The 17,402-nt window shown below is 38.4% G+C and overlaps 2 protein-coding genes across 2 annotated transcripts; both read right to left on the reverse strand.

The window, feature by feature from the left end:
* Window positions 1-9,164: 9,164 nt before the first annotated feature.
* LOC109018829 (2-alkenal reductase (NADP(+)-dependent)-like) lies at window positions 9,165-14,328 on the reverse strand. The gene is made up of 5 exons (XM_019001015.2): window positions 13,974-14,328; window positions 12,477-12,654; window positions 10,592-10,758; window positions 9,953-10,035; window positions 9,165-9,799 (listed from the first exon to the last, which is right to left on the reverse strand). The coding sequence occupies exons 1-5, from the start codon at window positions 14,193-14,195 to the stop codon at window positions 9,421-9,423; spliced, it is 1,029 nt and encodes a 342-aa protein (XP_018856560.1). The 5' UTR covers window positions 14,196-14,328; the 3' UTR covers window positions 9,165-9,420.
* A 1,204-nt stretch (window positions 14,329-15,532) lies between these two features.
* On the reverse strand, window positions 15,533-17,174 carry LOC109018269 (polygalacturonase-like). The gene is made up of 4 exons (XM_019000434.2): window positions 16,725-17,174; window positions 16,280-16,569; window positions 15,890-16,118; window positions 15,533-15,757 (listed from the first exon to the last, which is right to left on the reverse strand). Exons 1-4 carry the CDS (start codon window positions 17,172-17,174, stop codon window positions 15,533-15,535), a joined length of 1,194 nt encoding a protein of 397 aa, XP_018855979.1.
* Window positions 17,175-17,402: the final 228 nt, after the last annotated feature.

Below are 17,402 nucleotides of genomic sequence, written 5' to 3' on the forward strand. Positions count from 1 at the left end.
GACGAGAGTCCGGGTAAATATTCGGCAGCTGAAAGGCTGGACTCGCTCTCCTCCGCGGGAGGGTCTGAGTTGCCTCTGACTCAACCCATCCCTGCTACCCCGATAAGAGGTAATTTGTTCAGGCAGTTTGAGACTAAACCCTTTTCTGCTCGTTGACATTGCAAGGAAAGGTAAGATTTAGGTTAGACTGATGTTGAACCCACTCTTCGTTCGCAACAAAGGTCAGGATAAGTATTCAAACCGCTGGGGGGGCTGGATCCGCACTTTTCCACAGGAGGGGTAGAGCAGCATTTGACATGACTCATCCCTTTGAATCCCGCAAGGAGGTAAGTTTTCGTGCAGTTTGCAACTGGACTCGCTCTCGCCTGTTGACACTTACGAGGAAGGTAAGTATTTGTCTTCGAGCAACTGAGGGCTGGCCCGCACTCCGCCATGGGAGGGATAAAGCAGCCTTAGGCATTACACTCATCCCTTTGGTACCCCGCGGGGGAGGTAAGTTCGGACAGCAATATAGTTGGTCCGCTCTTCGCTGTGATAGGGGTCGGGGTAAGTTGTTTAGACTGCCGGGGGAGGATGACCCGCTCTCTATCGCAGGAGGGGTAGAATAGCCTTCAGCCTAGTTCTCCCCTTTGGTCCTGAAGGAGGTACGCTGTCCAGACAGTTTGAGATTGGATCCATTCCTGCCCATTGATATCGCAAGGAAGGGAAGTGTTGAGTTAGGAGCCCACTCTTCATTGTAGCGGAGGTCGAGGCAAGTTGTTCAGGCCGCTAGGGGCAGCACTCACTCTCCATCACAGGAGGAGTGGAGCTACCTTTGGCCTAGCTCTCCTCTTGATCCCATGGGAGGTCCGCTTTTCAGGCAATTTGGGACTGGACCCGCTCCCGCCTGTTGACAGCACAAGGAAGGTAAGTCTTTGTCTTCGGGCTGCCAAGTTCTGGCTCCCACTCTACCGTAGGAAGGATGAAGCAGCCTCTGGCATACTCCTCCTTTCGGTACCTCGCAGGAGAGGTAACTTTTTCGAACAGAGATGTGGCTGGTCCGCTCTCGTTGAGATGGGGGTCTGGGTAGGTTGTTTAGGCCGCCGGGGGGCAGGACCCGCTCTCCATCGTGGGAGGGGTAGAGTGGTCTTCGACCTATCTCCCCTTGATCCCAGGGGAGGTACGCTGTTTGGGTAGTTTGAGACTGGACCTGCTCCCGCTCGTTGACATCGCAGGGAAGGTAGGTATTGATTTGGCAATGATTTTATCGTTGCAGATTACGTTAATTGTAGATTGTCTTGTCGGTGTTTTGTCGATAATATGAAATTTGGAGTAAATGAGTTACATTGTCTGGGATAATCATGCCTTTCATTAAATGACAAGGATTTACAGTGTTTAAATAATGCATTACAAAATAAGGGAAGACGGAGCCTTCAGCCAGGGAGCTTTGGCCTCTACCTCTGGGACCATGTACCTTCCTGCTCCCCCTTGAGTCTGGCAGGGTGAGTCGTAGACTAAGGCCTACCAGGACTCTCCAAGCGGTGCATGGCCTACTCCCTCTTGGAGGTGCCGTTCAGGGTAACGCCATCATCTTTCTATTTCAATTCCTGGATGTAGCATTCCCTCACCAAGACCTGTTCGCCTCAAATTTCGCCCACTCCATGGGGAGTCAGAAACTTCATCTTGAAGTGGTAGGTCGACATGATGGCCCGCAAGCTGTTGAAGGTGGGCTTTCTGATGATGGCGTTGTAGGACGACGGGATTCTCACCACTAGAAAGTCAACCATAATTGAGGCAGTGCATGGGGTGTTGCTCGCGAAGACCGACAGTGTAATGGTTCCTACAGGATAAACCATATTCTCGGAGAAGCCCTTAGCGGCATGGGGACGGGATGCAGCCAGGAAACATCTACTCCCATCCTGGTGAAGGCTTCCCAGAACAGGATATCTGCAAAGCTCCCAATGTCAATGAGGATTCTGCGGGTGGTGAAGTTGGCAACCAAAATGGTCACCACCAGTGTATCATCATGGGGGTACAAGACCCCTTCTTCATCCACTTCCCCAAAGGAGATGACCGAAGTCGGCTCGCCACTTCAGTGCTTGGTAGAGTGGTATTCTGCCGAATACACCTCGTGGTATCGAGCCTACCTAGTGTGTGCCTTTCTGCTTGAGGAGGAAGTGCCCCCGCCCACGAATCCTCTCGCTATGGTCCTAATTTCTTCGAGTAGAGGTCCCCCCAGTGGTGGTGAGCAAGGGCAAACTTGCTGCGGCCCTCGTGATGGTGGTCATTGACGAGGCCATCCTTCCTTCTTCTTCGATCGACTTGGTCCGTGCTCCTTTTCCTTGAACTTCCCCTCCTTTCTTGCTCTAGTCTTTGGAGCGGAGGATAGCATTGCCTCGTTCGTTCCGCATACTCCCTCCCCCTTGTTGGGAGAAGCAGTCTTTGGTGTTGTGCAAGGTGGATCTGTGGTATATGCAGTAGCGATGGACAATGCCTCGGTCATCATTTTCGCTGGTGGCGAAGGTGTCAGCCTCGTGGATGGTGAAAGTGGGTCTGTCAAAGAGAGGTCTTAGTCCCCTCGTTTGAGCTTCCTCCCTTCTCTTGTAGCAAAAGCTCATTTTCGGCTTCTATTGGACCTTAACCTTGGTTGGGGCCCTTGTCTTCCTCTCCGCTCCCTAAGCTCCTTCTTCCTCGACTCTATTAGGGCTCTAATAGTATCTTCGACGTTAATGGAATTGTGGGCCTTATTTGTAAAATCCCGCAGCGTTACGGAAGTCTGTCTCGCCAGCTTGGCCATGAACAGGGATCATGGCCAGACCCCTCCTAGAAGTGCTACCAATGTTATCTTCTCGTTCTGGTCATCGGTGGTCATGCACTCCCTATTGAACCGGGACAGATACGTCTTCAGGCTTTCTTCCTCTCCCTGCATGATGGTGAGGAGGTACACTGTTGGGCGTCATCTTCGTCGACTTGATATGAACTGGGTCAAAAATAGTCAAGCCAGCTCGCCAAAACTGTCTACGAAACCGAGTGCCAAAGACCCAAACCATACTCGTGTTGGCCCCTTTAGGGTCAGCAGGAACGCCCTGCATGCCACTTCCACTGGGAAACCATGCAATGTCATGTGAGCCCTGAAGGTTTCCAAGTGCTCAAGGGGGTTCCTCCCTCCATCATACATCTCCATGGTTGGGACCCTGAACTTTGGTGGTAAAGACACAGCCATCACCTCTTCCATGTAGGGTAGACTAGTGCTTGTGAGCAGTTGGTCCACCGGCGACGATGTGCCCACTTTCCTAGCAATCCCTTCGTACTTTCCTTTGAGATTGCATAGTTCATTCTGCATGTTCTTCCTCTCCTCCTCCACATTTACCCCAGCTCCTGTGTTTCGGGACCCCACACTCGTTATCGCTGGGCTCCGCCACCTCGTTCTGCCCTTGTTAAGGCTTTCTTAGCTTCTCATTCTCTTTGCGAAGCATTTATACCTCATTAGTCAACTTTGCCACCCAGTCCTCCATAGCTTTCAGCCTTGCTTCCATGGCTTCCTCTGTGTCTCTTCTAAGTTGTACGGAATGGGTTGTCGAGGGTATACAAAATACACGCAAGATCTACAAGGATCCCACAGATGGCGCCACTATTAATGTCGTGTTTCATATGCCTTTGGGCCAGGTTCCAACAACTCAGATCTTCAGATTTGGACCTGCAAAAATAGAGAAGAAGATAGTTGAGAGAGGGCAGCCTTGGGGCCAGTCTTCGATGCCAAAGTTAGTAAAGTCTTTTAGAAGTTTGTAAATAAGTGAGAGAGTTTAGAGATTAGAGAGGGTTTCTCGTCCTTGAGAATTTCTATTTATACCAGGAGTCTGGGGTGGGCCAAGCTGAAGATTTTATTCATTCTAGGGGTGGGCCTTCGTTTCTCATTCCCTTAGTAGCCCTTCCCAAGCCCGCTAAGACAGATGGGAGGAAAATCCCTTACAGTGGGTATTACGGTGGTCCTTAGGGGCTGCAGTGCTTCTCTTTTGTCCATAAAAAGCAAACGAATTGTTAGAATTATGAAGAGAGGATCTGATTTCATAACCTTGGAGTAGAGGGATGAGCTCGATGTGAGATGGCATCAACAGTTTCAACATTGGCATCATGAAGGGCTTGTACTTGGCTCCTAGATTGTTTAGCAATGAGAAGACTTTCATCTTGTCTTGTATCGGCTATCCGATGGAAGCTAAGCTGTCACACAGTCCCTTAAACACACGGAGGTGGTCTGCCAGTGGTGTCGAAGGCTCTTTGCGTAGGTATGTGAGCTGTTGTGTGAGGTGAAACTCACGTTCTTGGGAATCATGGGCGTATGCCTCTTTGAGAGCAGCCTGGACCTAGTGGGCGGTGTCCAGGCCGACAACTAGCCCCTGCACCTCTTCAGACAATGTATCGATTATCCATCCTCGTAGCAGACGATCAAATTTTCTCCACCGATGGAGTTTTCAAACTCGGGAGGGGCTGATGTAGCACTAACAACATGTTCAACAAGGTCTTGGCTCTCAACCAAGGCCAAAATGGGTAATTGGTGCTATTGAGGCATAAGGTAACAAAGTTACCAAAGTTTAGAGCAGTTGTAGCCGTAGGAGGAGCACTCTCTTTCTCTCACACAGGCTTTGGTACCATGAAGAAAGTGGGCACAAAGTGTTTGATAAAATTCCTCAGTTACCGTGAGAGTACTGAGAGTCTATTGCTGGTATTTATAATAATAATAATAATAATACCTCAGTACGAGAGGTATTCTCTACTGTTGGTTACATGTAGGGCTGTGCATCCGGATCCAGCTTCTTAAAAGTGAGCAGATATCCGCCTTGATAAACCCGATCAAAACCCGGGCGGATATCCGGATTTAGACCATCCGGATTTTATACCTAGTTTTTTTTTTTTTAACAAATCTTTTCAACACTTTCAAAACCTTTTTTTTAAAACATTTTTTTTATACTTTTAAAAAGGCTTTCTAAAGGCCTGATATTGGGATTTTATACCCATTTTTTTAAAAATACTTTTAAAACTTTTTTTAAAAAGAAAAAAAAAACTTTTCAACATTTTTTAAAAGGCTTTTTTATAGGCCTTTATGTTTATTATTTTTTATAGGCCTTTTTTATATAATGAATATTTTTATATGCATTTTTTGATATAATGAATATTTTTATAGGCATTTTTCAAACTTTTTTTATTGCCTTTTCAAATTTTTATAAAATAAAATAAATAATAATAGACATCAACATACACAATACACTACATACTTTACATTGTTGCTTACATCATAATGCAAAACATCAACTTTACAAGGAACAAATAGTGAAAAATTTAAAAGCAGTAACAAGAACTGTGGAAGAACATTTGAGATCAAGCCCCCTATCGTCTCCATTGTGAGCTGTGGGAAATAAAGAACTGAAAATTAGGAAGATTAGTAAAAAAAAATCATAACCCAAATGATATGCATATATAGAGAGAAAATGAAATACTTATGGAGTGTGTCGATAAGGAATGAAAGGTTAGAGAAATGGCTTCAGTGAAGTACTTGTTGCCATGTGCTATTGTTCATTCTACTCCATTGTTAACTTAGCATATAAAATGGAGTGAACTTCAACACAAAATAATCATGTCAGCGGGCCACCAAAAACCATTACTCAGCAGGTCCTGAAGTTCACTAAAAATACTAAAACGTTTCATGGTTTGGACATAAGAGAAACGACAGATACTTGAATGAGACTAGAGACCAAGTGTGGCCTATTAAATTGGAGTATGTTAGGATTTCTGATCAGATTTCTCCAGACCCAAATCCAAATCATAATGAAGGGAAAAAAGTTTATTGAACACAGTCATAACATCCAGAGAGATATCTAGCAAGCAAAAATTAAAAACAAACTACAGATTAGAGAAGAGAACAAAACCAGATCCAAACCAAAAAGGAAGGAAAAAAATTTTTAATGAATGCAGTGGAGAAATAGAAAACTTCAGATTCTTGGCATACAACATTCAGAGAAATGAATAGCAAGAAAAAAAAAATCAAAAATAGACTAGAGATTAGAAAAAAAAAAAAAAAACCAAATCAAACTCAGATCCAAACCAAAAAGGAAGGGGAAAATATTAAATGAACATAGTCACAACATCCAAAGAGATGATTACCAAGAAAAAAAATCGAAAATAAAATAGAGATTAGGAAAAAAAACAAAAACAAAAAATCTCAAACCCAGATCCAAACCAAAAGGAAGGGAAAAAAAAGTTCAATAAATGCAGTGGAGAAATAGAGAACTTCAGATTCTTGACATACAACATCTAATAACAAGCCTCAACTAACGTAAAGCCCCACCTCTAAAGACGAATCAACGACTAATCAATGCCCTGATCAGCCAATACAAGAAATTTTGCATATATTAATGGAGATTTTTAGAGTTCGTCGATGAACTTGGACACCATGCCATGATTGGTGATGGGTCTGTGTTGATGACTCTAAAGAGAGGGAGAGATGATCGAGACTGGGAAGAGGGAGAAAATGGTTTAGGGTGGGCGCATACAAAATAGAAGAAAAGAAAATAAAACAAAAGAACTAGATGTGAAATAGGAGTACCATACCTGTGACGATAACCGGCGACGACGTTCTCTGTGTTGTTAACCGGCGGCGACGTTCTCTACTTTTGCCCTAGGATTTTGGCCGAAGAGAGCAAGGGACTGAGGGAGAGAGCCAGTCAATCACCTCATTTGGGATGAAAAGATCTTTCAGTTTAACCTAATGTCATTTTTTTTTTAAATAGTGCAGTCCCGGTAACCGCATGGCCAAACCAAATCCGGACATGGATCTGGGCGGTTAAAATATTTTTTTAACCGCTTAGTAACAATCCAGGCAATTAACTGCTCGGGACTACCGGATATCTGGTTTTCGAACTGGACCGGAAAAAAATCCGATCTGGATGCACAGCCTTAGTTACATGTAATCTATAAGGAAGTGCATAGATTGAGAGATACAAATTTGATTCAAAAAGGAAACTAGCCGTTGCTAGGAGGGTGAATGTTGCCATATGCGCGAGAGGGGCAAATCTTCAAAGTGTTGTTGTAGCCGTTGTGGTAGTTGCCATATGGGGAGGATCTTTAATAGGTAAGTCTCATATAGCCATTATAGAGTCATTTGTGTTATTAGTTGGAAATGATCAAAATTTTCATCATTCTCTATAATGGTGGACAAGAGATTGGAAATGAAGAGTGAGAGATAGTTGAGAGGACACACACACAGAGCCAAGACTGCGATTGGAGAAAGAAAGGGGAAATAGAACCTCTACTATAAAGGGGGGCGGATTGTGTGTGTCTTAGCATAAAGAGTTGGTATTAGTCGACTAGGGATATATTAAATTCTCAAACGGGATTGAAGTATAAATTTGGAGAGAAGAAGCTTTTTGTTTTTTTGTTTTTTTTAATACCATAATGGTCCAGTAATTTTCATGGTGAGATATGTTTAGTTCATTAGGAAAATTTCATAAAATAAAACTCACAAATTGACGTGGGTTATAGTTGATTCAGCCTTCTATATTGTTCAAAATTGTTCTCTTTTTTTTCAAGCTGATTAAAAAAAAATAAAAAACAGATTAACCACGATATTCAGATTTTCCACGTTTTTGTTGATGTGGGGCAGTCCAAATTATATTTTAATATTTTGTAAAATACATTAACAAAAACTACTTTGTGCATTAACTAGTTAACTAATTCTAATTAACAAAAATACATTATCACAAGTTAATGCATAAACTATTTTATGAAATAGAAAGTGGTCCTATTTACACTTAGAAAAATCATATTTACACTCAGAAAATTCCTATTTACAAGTAGAATGACACTTATAAAAGCATGTGACCAACAGGAAAAGATAAAAATATAATATTTAGAAGCAGATAAATTATTGGAAATGTGATCGTTAGGAAAATAAAATTTTTAATATTATGATGACAAGGAAGACATACATATATTTGAAAATTATGACTGTTGGTAATAAATGAGTTTTGAAAAATATGACCAAAAAATTGAAAGTTTAAAAAATATGGTTGTTACAAATAAAGAATAGAGAATCAGATTTATAGTGTTTTCAAAGAGTTATAATTCCTAATAATTTTTTGATCAAATACCTTTTACAATTTAGAAAAAGATAAATATAACGTATAGTAGATATTTAGGATTGTGGTGAGAAATATAGTTTATAACTTTAAGGCTCATAACTTATAACTTAAATAATAAGTTCTACTATTAAAAAGTTATTTAAGTGTCGTTTGGATAGTGAGTTGAGATGAGATAAGTTAAGATGAAAATTGAATAAAATATTATTATAATATTATTTTTTAGTATTATTATTGTTTTAAAATTTGAAAAAGTTGAATTATTTATTATATTTGTGTAAGAATTTGACAAAATTGTAGAGATGAGATGAGATACTTCTTGTATCCAAATGGGACCTTACTATTTAGTAATCATATATTTAAAGCATTATCAAACATGTTATATTTGTTTGGAAACAAATTTAAAAAAAAAAAAAGTTTTCTGAGGCAGAAATGATGATCATTCGATTTTTAAAAAAATTATGACTATATCTTTAAAAGTTTGAAAGTTGAAATTATCTTAAAGTTGTATGGATATTTTTGCCCATTGATAGTCTTTTTAAAATTTGAACTATAGTCCAGATTATCTGAAAAAGCACGTTTGAGAAAAAAACATCAAAATATACTTTTTAGCTTATTTAAATTAAAAAATACTTTAATATGTAACACTCAAACAACCTAATTTTTCCATTAAAGAATTTTTAAAGCTATTTAAATACTTTTTAAGACTAACGCAACCCCAAACATACTCATAGACTCCACTATATTTAATGTAGGAGTCCACATTGCCCACAACCATTAATGCTGTGGTGTACACAAATTAGGTCTATGTCTCTCCGAATTATAAATAGTACCTAATTTGTGTTAGAAAATTATAGGGAATATCAATTTGTTTTGAAAAAGTGAGTTGAAGTGGTCAAAACAGAGAGAGATGCATTTTTAGATAAAATCTAGCAAAACTTGTAAAGTGCCCGATGTGATTGCTTAAGGTGGTTGGTTAATTGGTATTTTCACAATCATTAGTCATACAAATTACAATAGAATGAAGATGATTTCAGACAGTTTGCTAAAAATATAGATATTTGGACTCTTGTGCAGTGATAACTTGAATTGATACCATGCACTTTTGTTTCAATGATCCATTTAAGGTATTCGTGGAAGATCATTTCACTCAGGGTTCATGAAGCTCTAAATTCACTTCAAATTCCTTATTCTGGACTCACAACTAGAAGAAAGTTAGTCCAGTCCTTTACTAATGGGGGCTAAAACTCCCAGAATTAAATACTCCAAAATAGGAATAACAATAATAGTTGTAAATGATTTTAGGCAATAATCATTCATGGGCTACTCGAATGACCTGCTTACCAACATTTTTGCCAGAAAATAGCCCAACAAAGGCAGCTGGAGCACCATCCAAGCCTTCATTCATGTCTTCGATGTAAACAATCTTCCCTTGCTTATAGTTACTGATTACATCCTCCAAGAAGCGAGGGTATAGGTGTAAGTAATCATGTTGCAGGAATCCTTGCATCCTGATGCGCTTTGATATGAGATTGAACCCATTAAAAATCCCTCGTGGCTTAGAGAAACTCTGCTGGGACACCGCCCCGCAAACAGCAATTCGGCCATGAATCCTCATGTTAAGAAGTGCTGCATCCAGCATTTCCCCACCCACATTATCGAAGTAGATGTCAATGCCTTGCGGAAAGTACCTATTATGTGTATGTGTATAGGCCAAAAGAGAAGAACATTTCAACTAAATTATTTCAAGGAAAAAAACAAAAGGGTAAGAGGGGAGAGAAGGATTCATCTTTTCATAAAACAAGTTCTTTATCATTCAGCATCCTCAGAAACTCATCACTAACCTTTTCAGTGCTGCATCGAGGTCTCGTTCTTCCTTGTAATTGAAAGCATCATCAAATCCAAGTTTATTCTTCAGTATATCAATCTGATATGAGCCAATTGAGCTATTTTACTTGTCAAGTGGATTTGAAATGGCGGAGTCTAAACTCCTAATATGCAGAAAAGCCATATAAAATCCATTGTTTAATCATTCCACAAAACACCCCCCCCCCCCCCAAAAAAAAAAAAAAGAAGTTATAAATGGTTCATCAACTTTATATAAAGAAAAAGACTACACTTCACGCTCTCAAATTATCATTCCTTTTCCAATATGACCACTAGACTGCCAAAGTTGTTACTTATTTTTCCAAACTTTCTTTTGCAATTTGATCCCTCCTTTAAGATAAGATTCCATTATTAAGATCTCCACTTTACTTACTTTTTTTTCTTTCTTAATGGTTGGATCATAATGAGAGGTTGTAGACCGTAATTTATGTTTTAAATTGAAGGATAAGTGATAAATTTGGTAGTGTTTTGGTCATATTGAAAAAGAAGTGGTTCTTTGATGCGATAAGTAAGCTTTTTTAAAAGGGGAAAAAACTAAAATTAGCAATCATAATTTTTTTTACTAAAAAAAAAATGAAAAGAAAAGAGAAACTTACTTTTTGGCTTGTGCCAGCACTTCCAACTACATAGCAACCATGCAACTTAGCAAGTTGGCCAACAAGCTGACCAACGGCTCCAGAAGCTGCAGATACATAGACAAATTCCCCTTTCTTAGGGGAGCAGACCTCAAAGAATCCTGCATAAGAAGTAAAACCTGGCATACCTGTATAAAAATAAATAAATGAAACTTCTGGTTTAGTGAATGCTTTAGATGACTAAAGCAAAATCTGACAAAAAGATAACTCATGGCAATAACTTAAAGCTAAAAATGGTGAAAGTTTTTTATGGTCAAGAGTACAGCGTTACACGCAACAACCATGAGCACCTACTTAACTAATGGAAGTGGTTTTGACTTCATCAACAAGAAAGGGAAGTATTAAAATGAAGTGTAAATAATGAAGTTCATCATTTCCTAGAAGCTTAAGCTTTTTTATGAGTAGTCAGTTATGCCTCAACTTCCCCTCCTCCGCCCAAATCCATTTTTCTTTCTATCCAGAGGCAGAGGAAGATTCTGATAGAAGACTCCCATATTAAATACATAAGAAAGCACTTCCTAACAAATTCCTGGTCAATATAATATTAAAACAAAGTCTCCTACTGCAGGGTAAGAGGGTAAGAGAGATGAAGTTGAAGCCACATGGCTGTTAGAAGCAATTCGATGATTCAAAGCTCTCTGGAAATTGGTTTTAATCCTTCTAGATAAACCAAGTAGCAATGCTCACTCTCATAATGTAGATTGTATTCAGGAATTGAATTATTTGCGTTTGGAACAACTAGACAGCTTACCATTGGAATGGGCACAAGAGCTGTCAATATGAAGAGAGAAAAAAACTTGTCGCAAGTCCTTTAAGACCCCATTAATAGGTAGAACCGTAGTCGTTTAGGAAAATTTTGTTTAGGGCCAAGAACATGACTACGCCAAAAGGAGCTTTACTTGGTTATCTGCTCACAACAACAGAGGGTCCTTGTATCTGGTAAGGTGAAGTCAAGACTACAGAATTAAGCACCTCTGTTGCTTTGTGCAAGCACCATGGACAAGGCACAAGGTGCTAGTCCTTCACTATATATTCAGAAAAGAAGAGAGATCATGTGTCATGCTTTATCCAATGAGGAAACAGTTAATATGCCCTTACTTAAAGTACTACACCTTTTGCAATTATGCATTAAAGTCATGCAGATTGCAAAGAATAATACAAGTCAATTAGCCCCTAAATAGGGTCACTAGAATGGATTGACAGCATGGTTAATGATCTAAACATTTAGGAAAAATCTAATTGTAAGCGATTCTGTATACTAATACGCATACCCATTCAATATGATTGGTCAGAAAGTAGATTTTATTGAAAACAGTGCTAATTTGAATTTAGAATATGAAGGCAACAACATTAGTACGCAGATTGGTATGCAAACTTGCTTGTACATAGCAAAACTCAAACATTTATGATATACCTTTACAAGTAGAGAAAACAAAAGTTAATATGGTACTCCCAAGAAAATAGAAAATTTCCCTTTGCTAAAAGTTCTGGTGTAGACTCATCTGATATTTAGACAACACAAACCTCCTTACAAGTGTACATACATGGAGTTTACAAGATCCTTGAAACCACAAAGAAAGATTTTGCACGAAGTATGGCATTGACAGTCCTCTATAGAATTGTCAACCTCAGACAGAATTTGAGGTCCCAATTTATCTTAATAAAAGTCATTGAATTATCATTTGTTTCCTGCACTTGTTAGGAATAGTAAGGCAGGAAGAATGACAAAGACTAAGAGATTCATAACTAGAATAATTGAAATCATATTAAAATATATTCCATGTTTATTTGACACAAAGACAAGGAATCCTAAAATATGATGAATTTCAAGTCAGAAAGTATTTACCAAGAAGACCAACATGATATGAGAGAGGAATATCATCTGGCTGAATTTTCCTCAACTGCTCAGTTCTGTGAATCAAGCTGTATTCTTCCCAGCCAGTAATCAATGAAACTAAATCACCAGGCTTGAAATCTGGATTATCAGAATCTATAACTTGGGATACGCCAAATCCTTCCAAGGGCTTCATCCAAGTACATCATTGTCAGAAATTGTGGAGAACAATTTATTGTTCCATAAGACATTAGTAGAAACAATAGTGATTGATAATGACCTACTTACGAGGACTAATATGAGACAAAGATCATACTATAATTGATTGCTACCATACTGGTCACTACTTACAGTGATTTTAGAGCTGCAGATATGGTTGCAGTAGGTTGACAATCTTGTTTTGTCAGATCAAAGCTGATCAATTTAAGTGCCGGTGAAAAGTGTGTAAATGATTAACAGACAACGAACTGGAAAAGATAAGTGAGCATGCAGATGATTCTCAGTAAAATTAGCATGTCCAATGGCTCCAATTTTTCCAGGGATAATGTAGCTTGTTAGCATATAAATTGAATGACTAAATTTATATCTTCCAATTAGCTTAAAATTTTAATACAATTGGTGATTTAACATGATATGAAAGCAAAGCTTCCGAGTTAAAAAATTGAATCCACGATTTACCGTCTATCTCAATTAAATATTCTATTTGTCAGGCCCACTTGTTAAGGGGAAGTTTGGCTTACATGGGAGGAGTGTCAGCATATAAATTAAATGATTAAACTTATCCCTTTTTATAAGCTTAAATTCTGCGACAATTGGTTATTTAACATAGCTGAAGTTGAATGAACAGAGATTTGCTTGGAGCATAAATGTTCATCAATACAAGTCAAAATCATCGTTCAGTTATTGGATTTCTAATGGAAAAAGCCCAATATCTGAAATCATAAATTTACTTTCAATTCATAGCAAAATAAATTTCATAATGCCGTCAATCTCAAACTTCGGATATGACGTTTGAAAAATGCTACTAATCATTCTTTTAACAATCATCCTTTTATCGCATTCAAGGACGATAAAAGATGATGGTAAAAAAGATGATGAAAGGTATTTTTCATTTTGAATTTCCACAAGCCCAGGAACAGCAAGCTCACTCTCCCCATGTCCCAGTCTCCACATTAACAGAATTCAAGCAAAATTCTTTGTAAAATACTGCCACGCGTGAGTTCATCTTGTAAGGAATGGCTAATTTAACAGAGGGTAAGAACCAAACATGCTTCTCCTGTGGTAAATCTTCATGGTCTTTAGCTGTTATCTTTAATAAATTAAGTTTTAATCGAACACTGAAACCTCGAAAAGAGATGCACATTACACATGCGTGAAAAAATTGAGCCATCCAAGCAATAGCGAGAACAATAATCGAAAGGTCATAACAAGAACACAAGTTTTGAGTGCGAACAAAGACTCAAGCGTGACACTGAGTGTAGCAACGAGGAGAAATAATGATGGGTTTACCTGACCGGGGACAAAGGGGGGGATGTATGAGTCACGGAAATCACGCATACGGCCCCTCATGTAAGGATCACAAGAGAGGTACAGATTCTTGACCAGAAAAGCTCCCAACCCTTTTGGAGCCTCGAGCTTAATCTTGCTGACCTTGATCTCCATGTCTGTCTCTTCTGGGAGTCTATCTATATACCTTTTGAATATGACTTGCTTGTTGTCCACTTCCGCCATTGCAACGACGACTCAAATTTCTGTGACACACAAAAAAACACACTATCTCGCACGCAACCCAGACGATGAAAAATGTGACATATATGGGAGTTCGACTGAGAAGACGGCGTTTTGCTTGTACTCAGCAGTCAAACCCGCTCAAAAGTGCGAAGGGTAGCTGACTTTTGATGTTGCAGCTATATACGTCACGTTGCCTACTTGGTACCCACCCGTTACCTAAATTTTACCGTTAATATTTTTTTTAATAATAGACACTGATTACTATTCACTCTTACACATTATATTTATAATTTTTTTATAAAATATAAGAATATTTTTTATAAAATATGAAATGTTTTCTATATGATGTAAAATATAAACTGTGAAATAATAAATAATAAGTGATGAGAAAGATTTTTATCAAAAAAATAATATGAGTTGGGTATCACACCTAATGGTCAAGAAACATGGCATTAAATAGTATTACGTGACCTGGTTTGCTTTTTAAGATTAAAACTCAAAATTTTAAAAATTTTGAAAATATTTTATCTTATTATTATAATTTTTTTAAATCTCTATATAAAATAAAATAAATAATTCAATTTTTTTAAATTTTAAAATAAAAATAATATTAAAAAATATATTCTAATAATATTTTATTCAACTTTTTACCTTTAATCTCAATTCATATTATATCATCTCTGAAAACCAACGGGATAACTTGTGGGTTGCCTCAATTAATTCCCGTTTTCTTGTATACAATTATAGGATATTTGATGAAATCTTCTGATCATAATAGACTACTTTCTACTTTGAGTAAAGGTTTCACGAAACTAACTGGCCTCGATATGAATTTTCTTGGGTCGTTATTGGTCATGTGCGTAAAAATAACACCTGAAATAGGATTTTTAATCATATGTGATAGGATTTTTAATAACACCTAAAAATAACACTTGAAATCGCGCACTAATATGTACATTAATGACGATTAATTATATCCTAATAAAATATAGTACTTTCAGATTCAATAGCTTTTTGCAGCAAACCAGAACACATAATAATCAATTATAAAAAATAAAATAAAATAAATTATATTTCTCACTTCTCAACAAGGCATGCAATGGATGCCCAGTTGAATAATATTAGATATAATTATAGAATGCGTAAACGTTGTGTAATTCTTTTGAAAAAGAGTGTGATCCAGTACTATTAAAAAATTAGTTTTTTTAATCATATGGATCCCGTATTTATTTATTTTTTTCAAAGAAATTACATGGCGCTTACACATTTACCCGCTTGCAAATATCATTTCCCTAATATTTTATATACAAAACATTTAGCATTCCTTTCTAACTTGTTCACAAGCAACTCATGTTAGGTTGTACTAAGCCAAGAGTCTTCCCAACTGCATTGGTGCAAAACGATTGAGCCTCTAATTGGTTGGAACAAGTCAGATTGACATTTTCGAGTCTAATCCCAGTGCATGGGTTCTTGGAACTGCAATCAAATTTTATTGCAATTGGAGTTGCTGATGTTCCTCGTATGCCACGGTATATCACATCACTGATTCTTACACCCGATACCTATCATAGAAAAAACACGCAAAACATCGACATCATATGTTCATTTTGAAGACTATATATATACACACACGTACAAGGTAATTTAATTATTTGTTCATAAGCTAGCTATAGCTCCTAATTAAAACATCTTACCTGAGTGGGGCAGTTGATGTTGTGGGGGCAATAGTGTTGGTCTATAACTAAGGGATTTTGGACGTTCTTCATAACAGCGCCTAAAAAGCGGACTCGTTGGACGAAACCAGTGCTGGGTCTGGCCCAAGACTTTATTCTCAACCCATTTTGAGTACCAATAAACACTGCCTTCTTGACTGTCACATTTTGGACCCCTAGCTCTTCTGGGTCCTTTGCAAGACTCCCTATACTGCAACCAGCACAGGTACACACAAATTCAAGGTTAATATGATCAAAGTATAAAACGGATCACGTACATTAATCTTTAGCATCCATATATATATATATATAAATAGGTATGAACATCAAACTGATTATTATAATTAGCTGGTTTATAAATTTATTTGTCACCTAATGCCATGACCAGGGCCGCATGTGACACGTTCAATCCACAAGTTCTTAGTGCCAGGGCCAATGGAGATGCAATCATCCCCTGTTTGGATTTTAGAGTTCATGATCACAACATTTCTGGATAATTGGACATGAATGCCGTCTGTGTTTGGGCTGTCGTCAGCGGCTATGATTTTGAGTCTTTCAACATGCACATTCTCGCAGCCGTTGAACACAATGTGGAACATCTGGCTGTTTAGTGATCGTAATCCATGGATCCTGATGTTGTTGGAATTGGTAAAGCTCAACGTCTGCACTCTCACACAGAAAAAAAAAAAAAAAAAAAAAAGAACAATCATTATGTTAACATGCATTTTGCAAAAACTATGATCCCCGACTATTAACTTTAAAAAAGTATGGTTAAGTTTTTCAATTGATCAGTACTGTAAAGGTAGAAAAGTAGTACCGTGGCTCCGCTGGGACAGTTGGTGCCAGCAGCAGCTAATTTACAAGACCACAAGGCTTGTCCTTTGGCATCGAGGGCTCCTCCAATAATGGAAACGCCACTAACACCTTCAAAGCTTACCCAATTATAACCTCTGCCTAGCACTCGATAATCAGCCGGAGCCACCAACGTTCCATCAATCTGGAAAGTGATATCAGAGCTTTTGCAGCCACCTTTGAAGGCCAAAGATGAGCCAAGCAGGTACCTTCCCTTCGGTACATTTATGGTGGCAGAATCTGTTGAAGCACAGGCTGCAGCCCATGCATTAAGAAATGCTGGTGTGGAGTCCACTCTGCCATTGGGTTTAGCTCCAAAACTGATAACATTATAAACCTTAATCGAATATGATGGGCAGGTAATGTAGACCAGAACAAAGAAAAGTGTGTAAAGGAGACTTGAAAGTTTGGCCATATTGATTCGCTTGCCGAGTGATAGATCGAGGCCAGTGATGCTTGAAAGAGTTGAACAAGCTTGAGAATTCGTTGATGGAGAGAAATAAAAGGGTCTTGGGGTATTTATAAGTACGAGCGGAACATGGGTTATGCTTGTGATCGAGAGTGATCGGAAAGAACTAACTAAGCAATTAATAAATAAATTAAAGGGATGGTGTGGGGTAGAAGAAAGCAGGGAATTCAGAAT

The sequence above is a fragment of the Juglans regia genome, chromosome 11 (assembly GCF_001411555.2).
Source record: "Juglans regia cultivar Chandler chromosome 11, Walnut 2.0, whole genome shotgun sequence".
Taxonomy (NCBI): Eukaryota; Viridiplantae; Streptophyta; class Magnoliopsida; order Fagales; family Juglandaceae; genus Juglans; species Juglans regia.

Bases quoted from the DNA above. Each gene is read 5' to 3' on its own strand.
- LOC109018829 (XM_019001015.2), bottom strand. From the start codon at position 14,195: ATGGCGGAAGTGGACAACAAGCAAGTCATATTCAAAAGGTATATAGAT. The intron at 12,655-13,973 runs GTAAACCCATCA...ACTTGGATGAAG, and splicing joins CCCCCTTTGTCCCCGGTCAG to CCCTTGGAAGGATTTGGCGT. The intron at 9,800-9,952 runs GTTAGTGATGAG...TACACATAATAG, and splicing joins CTCGATGCAGCACTGAAAAG to GTACTTTCCGCAAGGCATTG.
- LOC109018269 (XM_019000434.2), bottom strand. From the start codon at position 17,174: ATGGCCAAACTTTCAAGTCTCCTTTACACACTTTTCTTTGTTCTGGTC. The intron at 16,570-16,724 runs GTACTACTTTTC...GTGAGAGTGCAG, and splicing joins ACTGTCCCAGCGGAGCCACG to ACGTTGAGCTTTACCAATTC. The intron at 16,119-16,279 runs GTGACAAATAAA...TGCTGGTTGCAG, and splicing joins GGCCCTGGTCATGGCATTAG to TATAGGGAGTCTTGCAAAGG.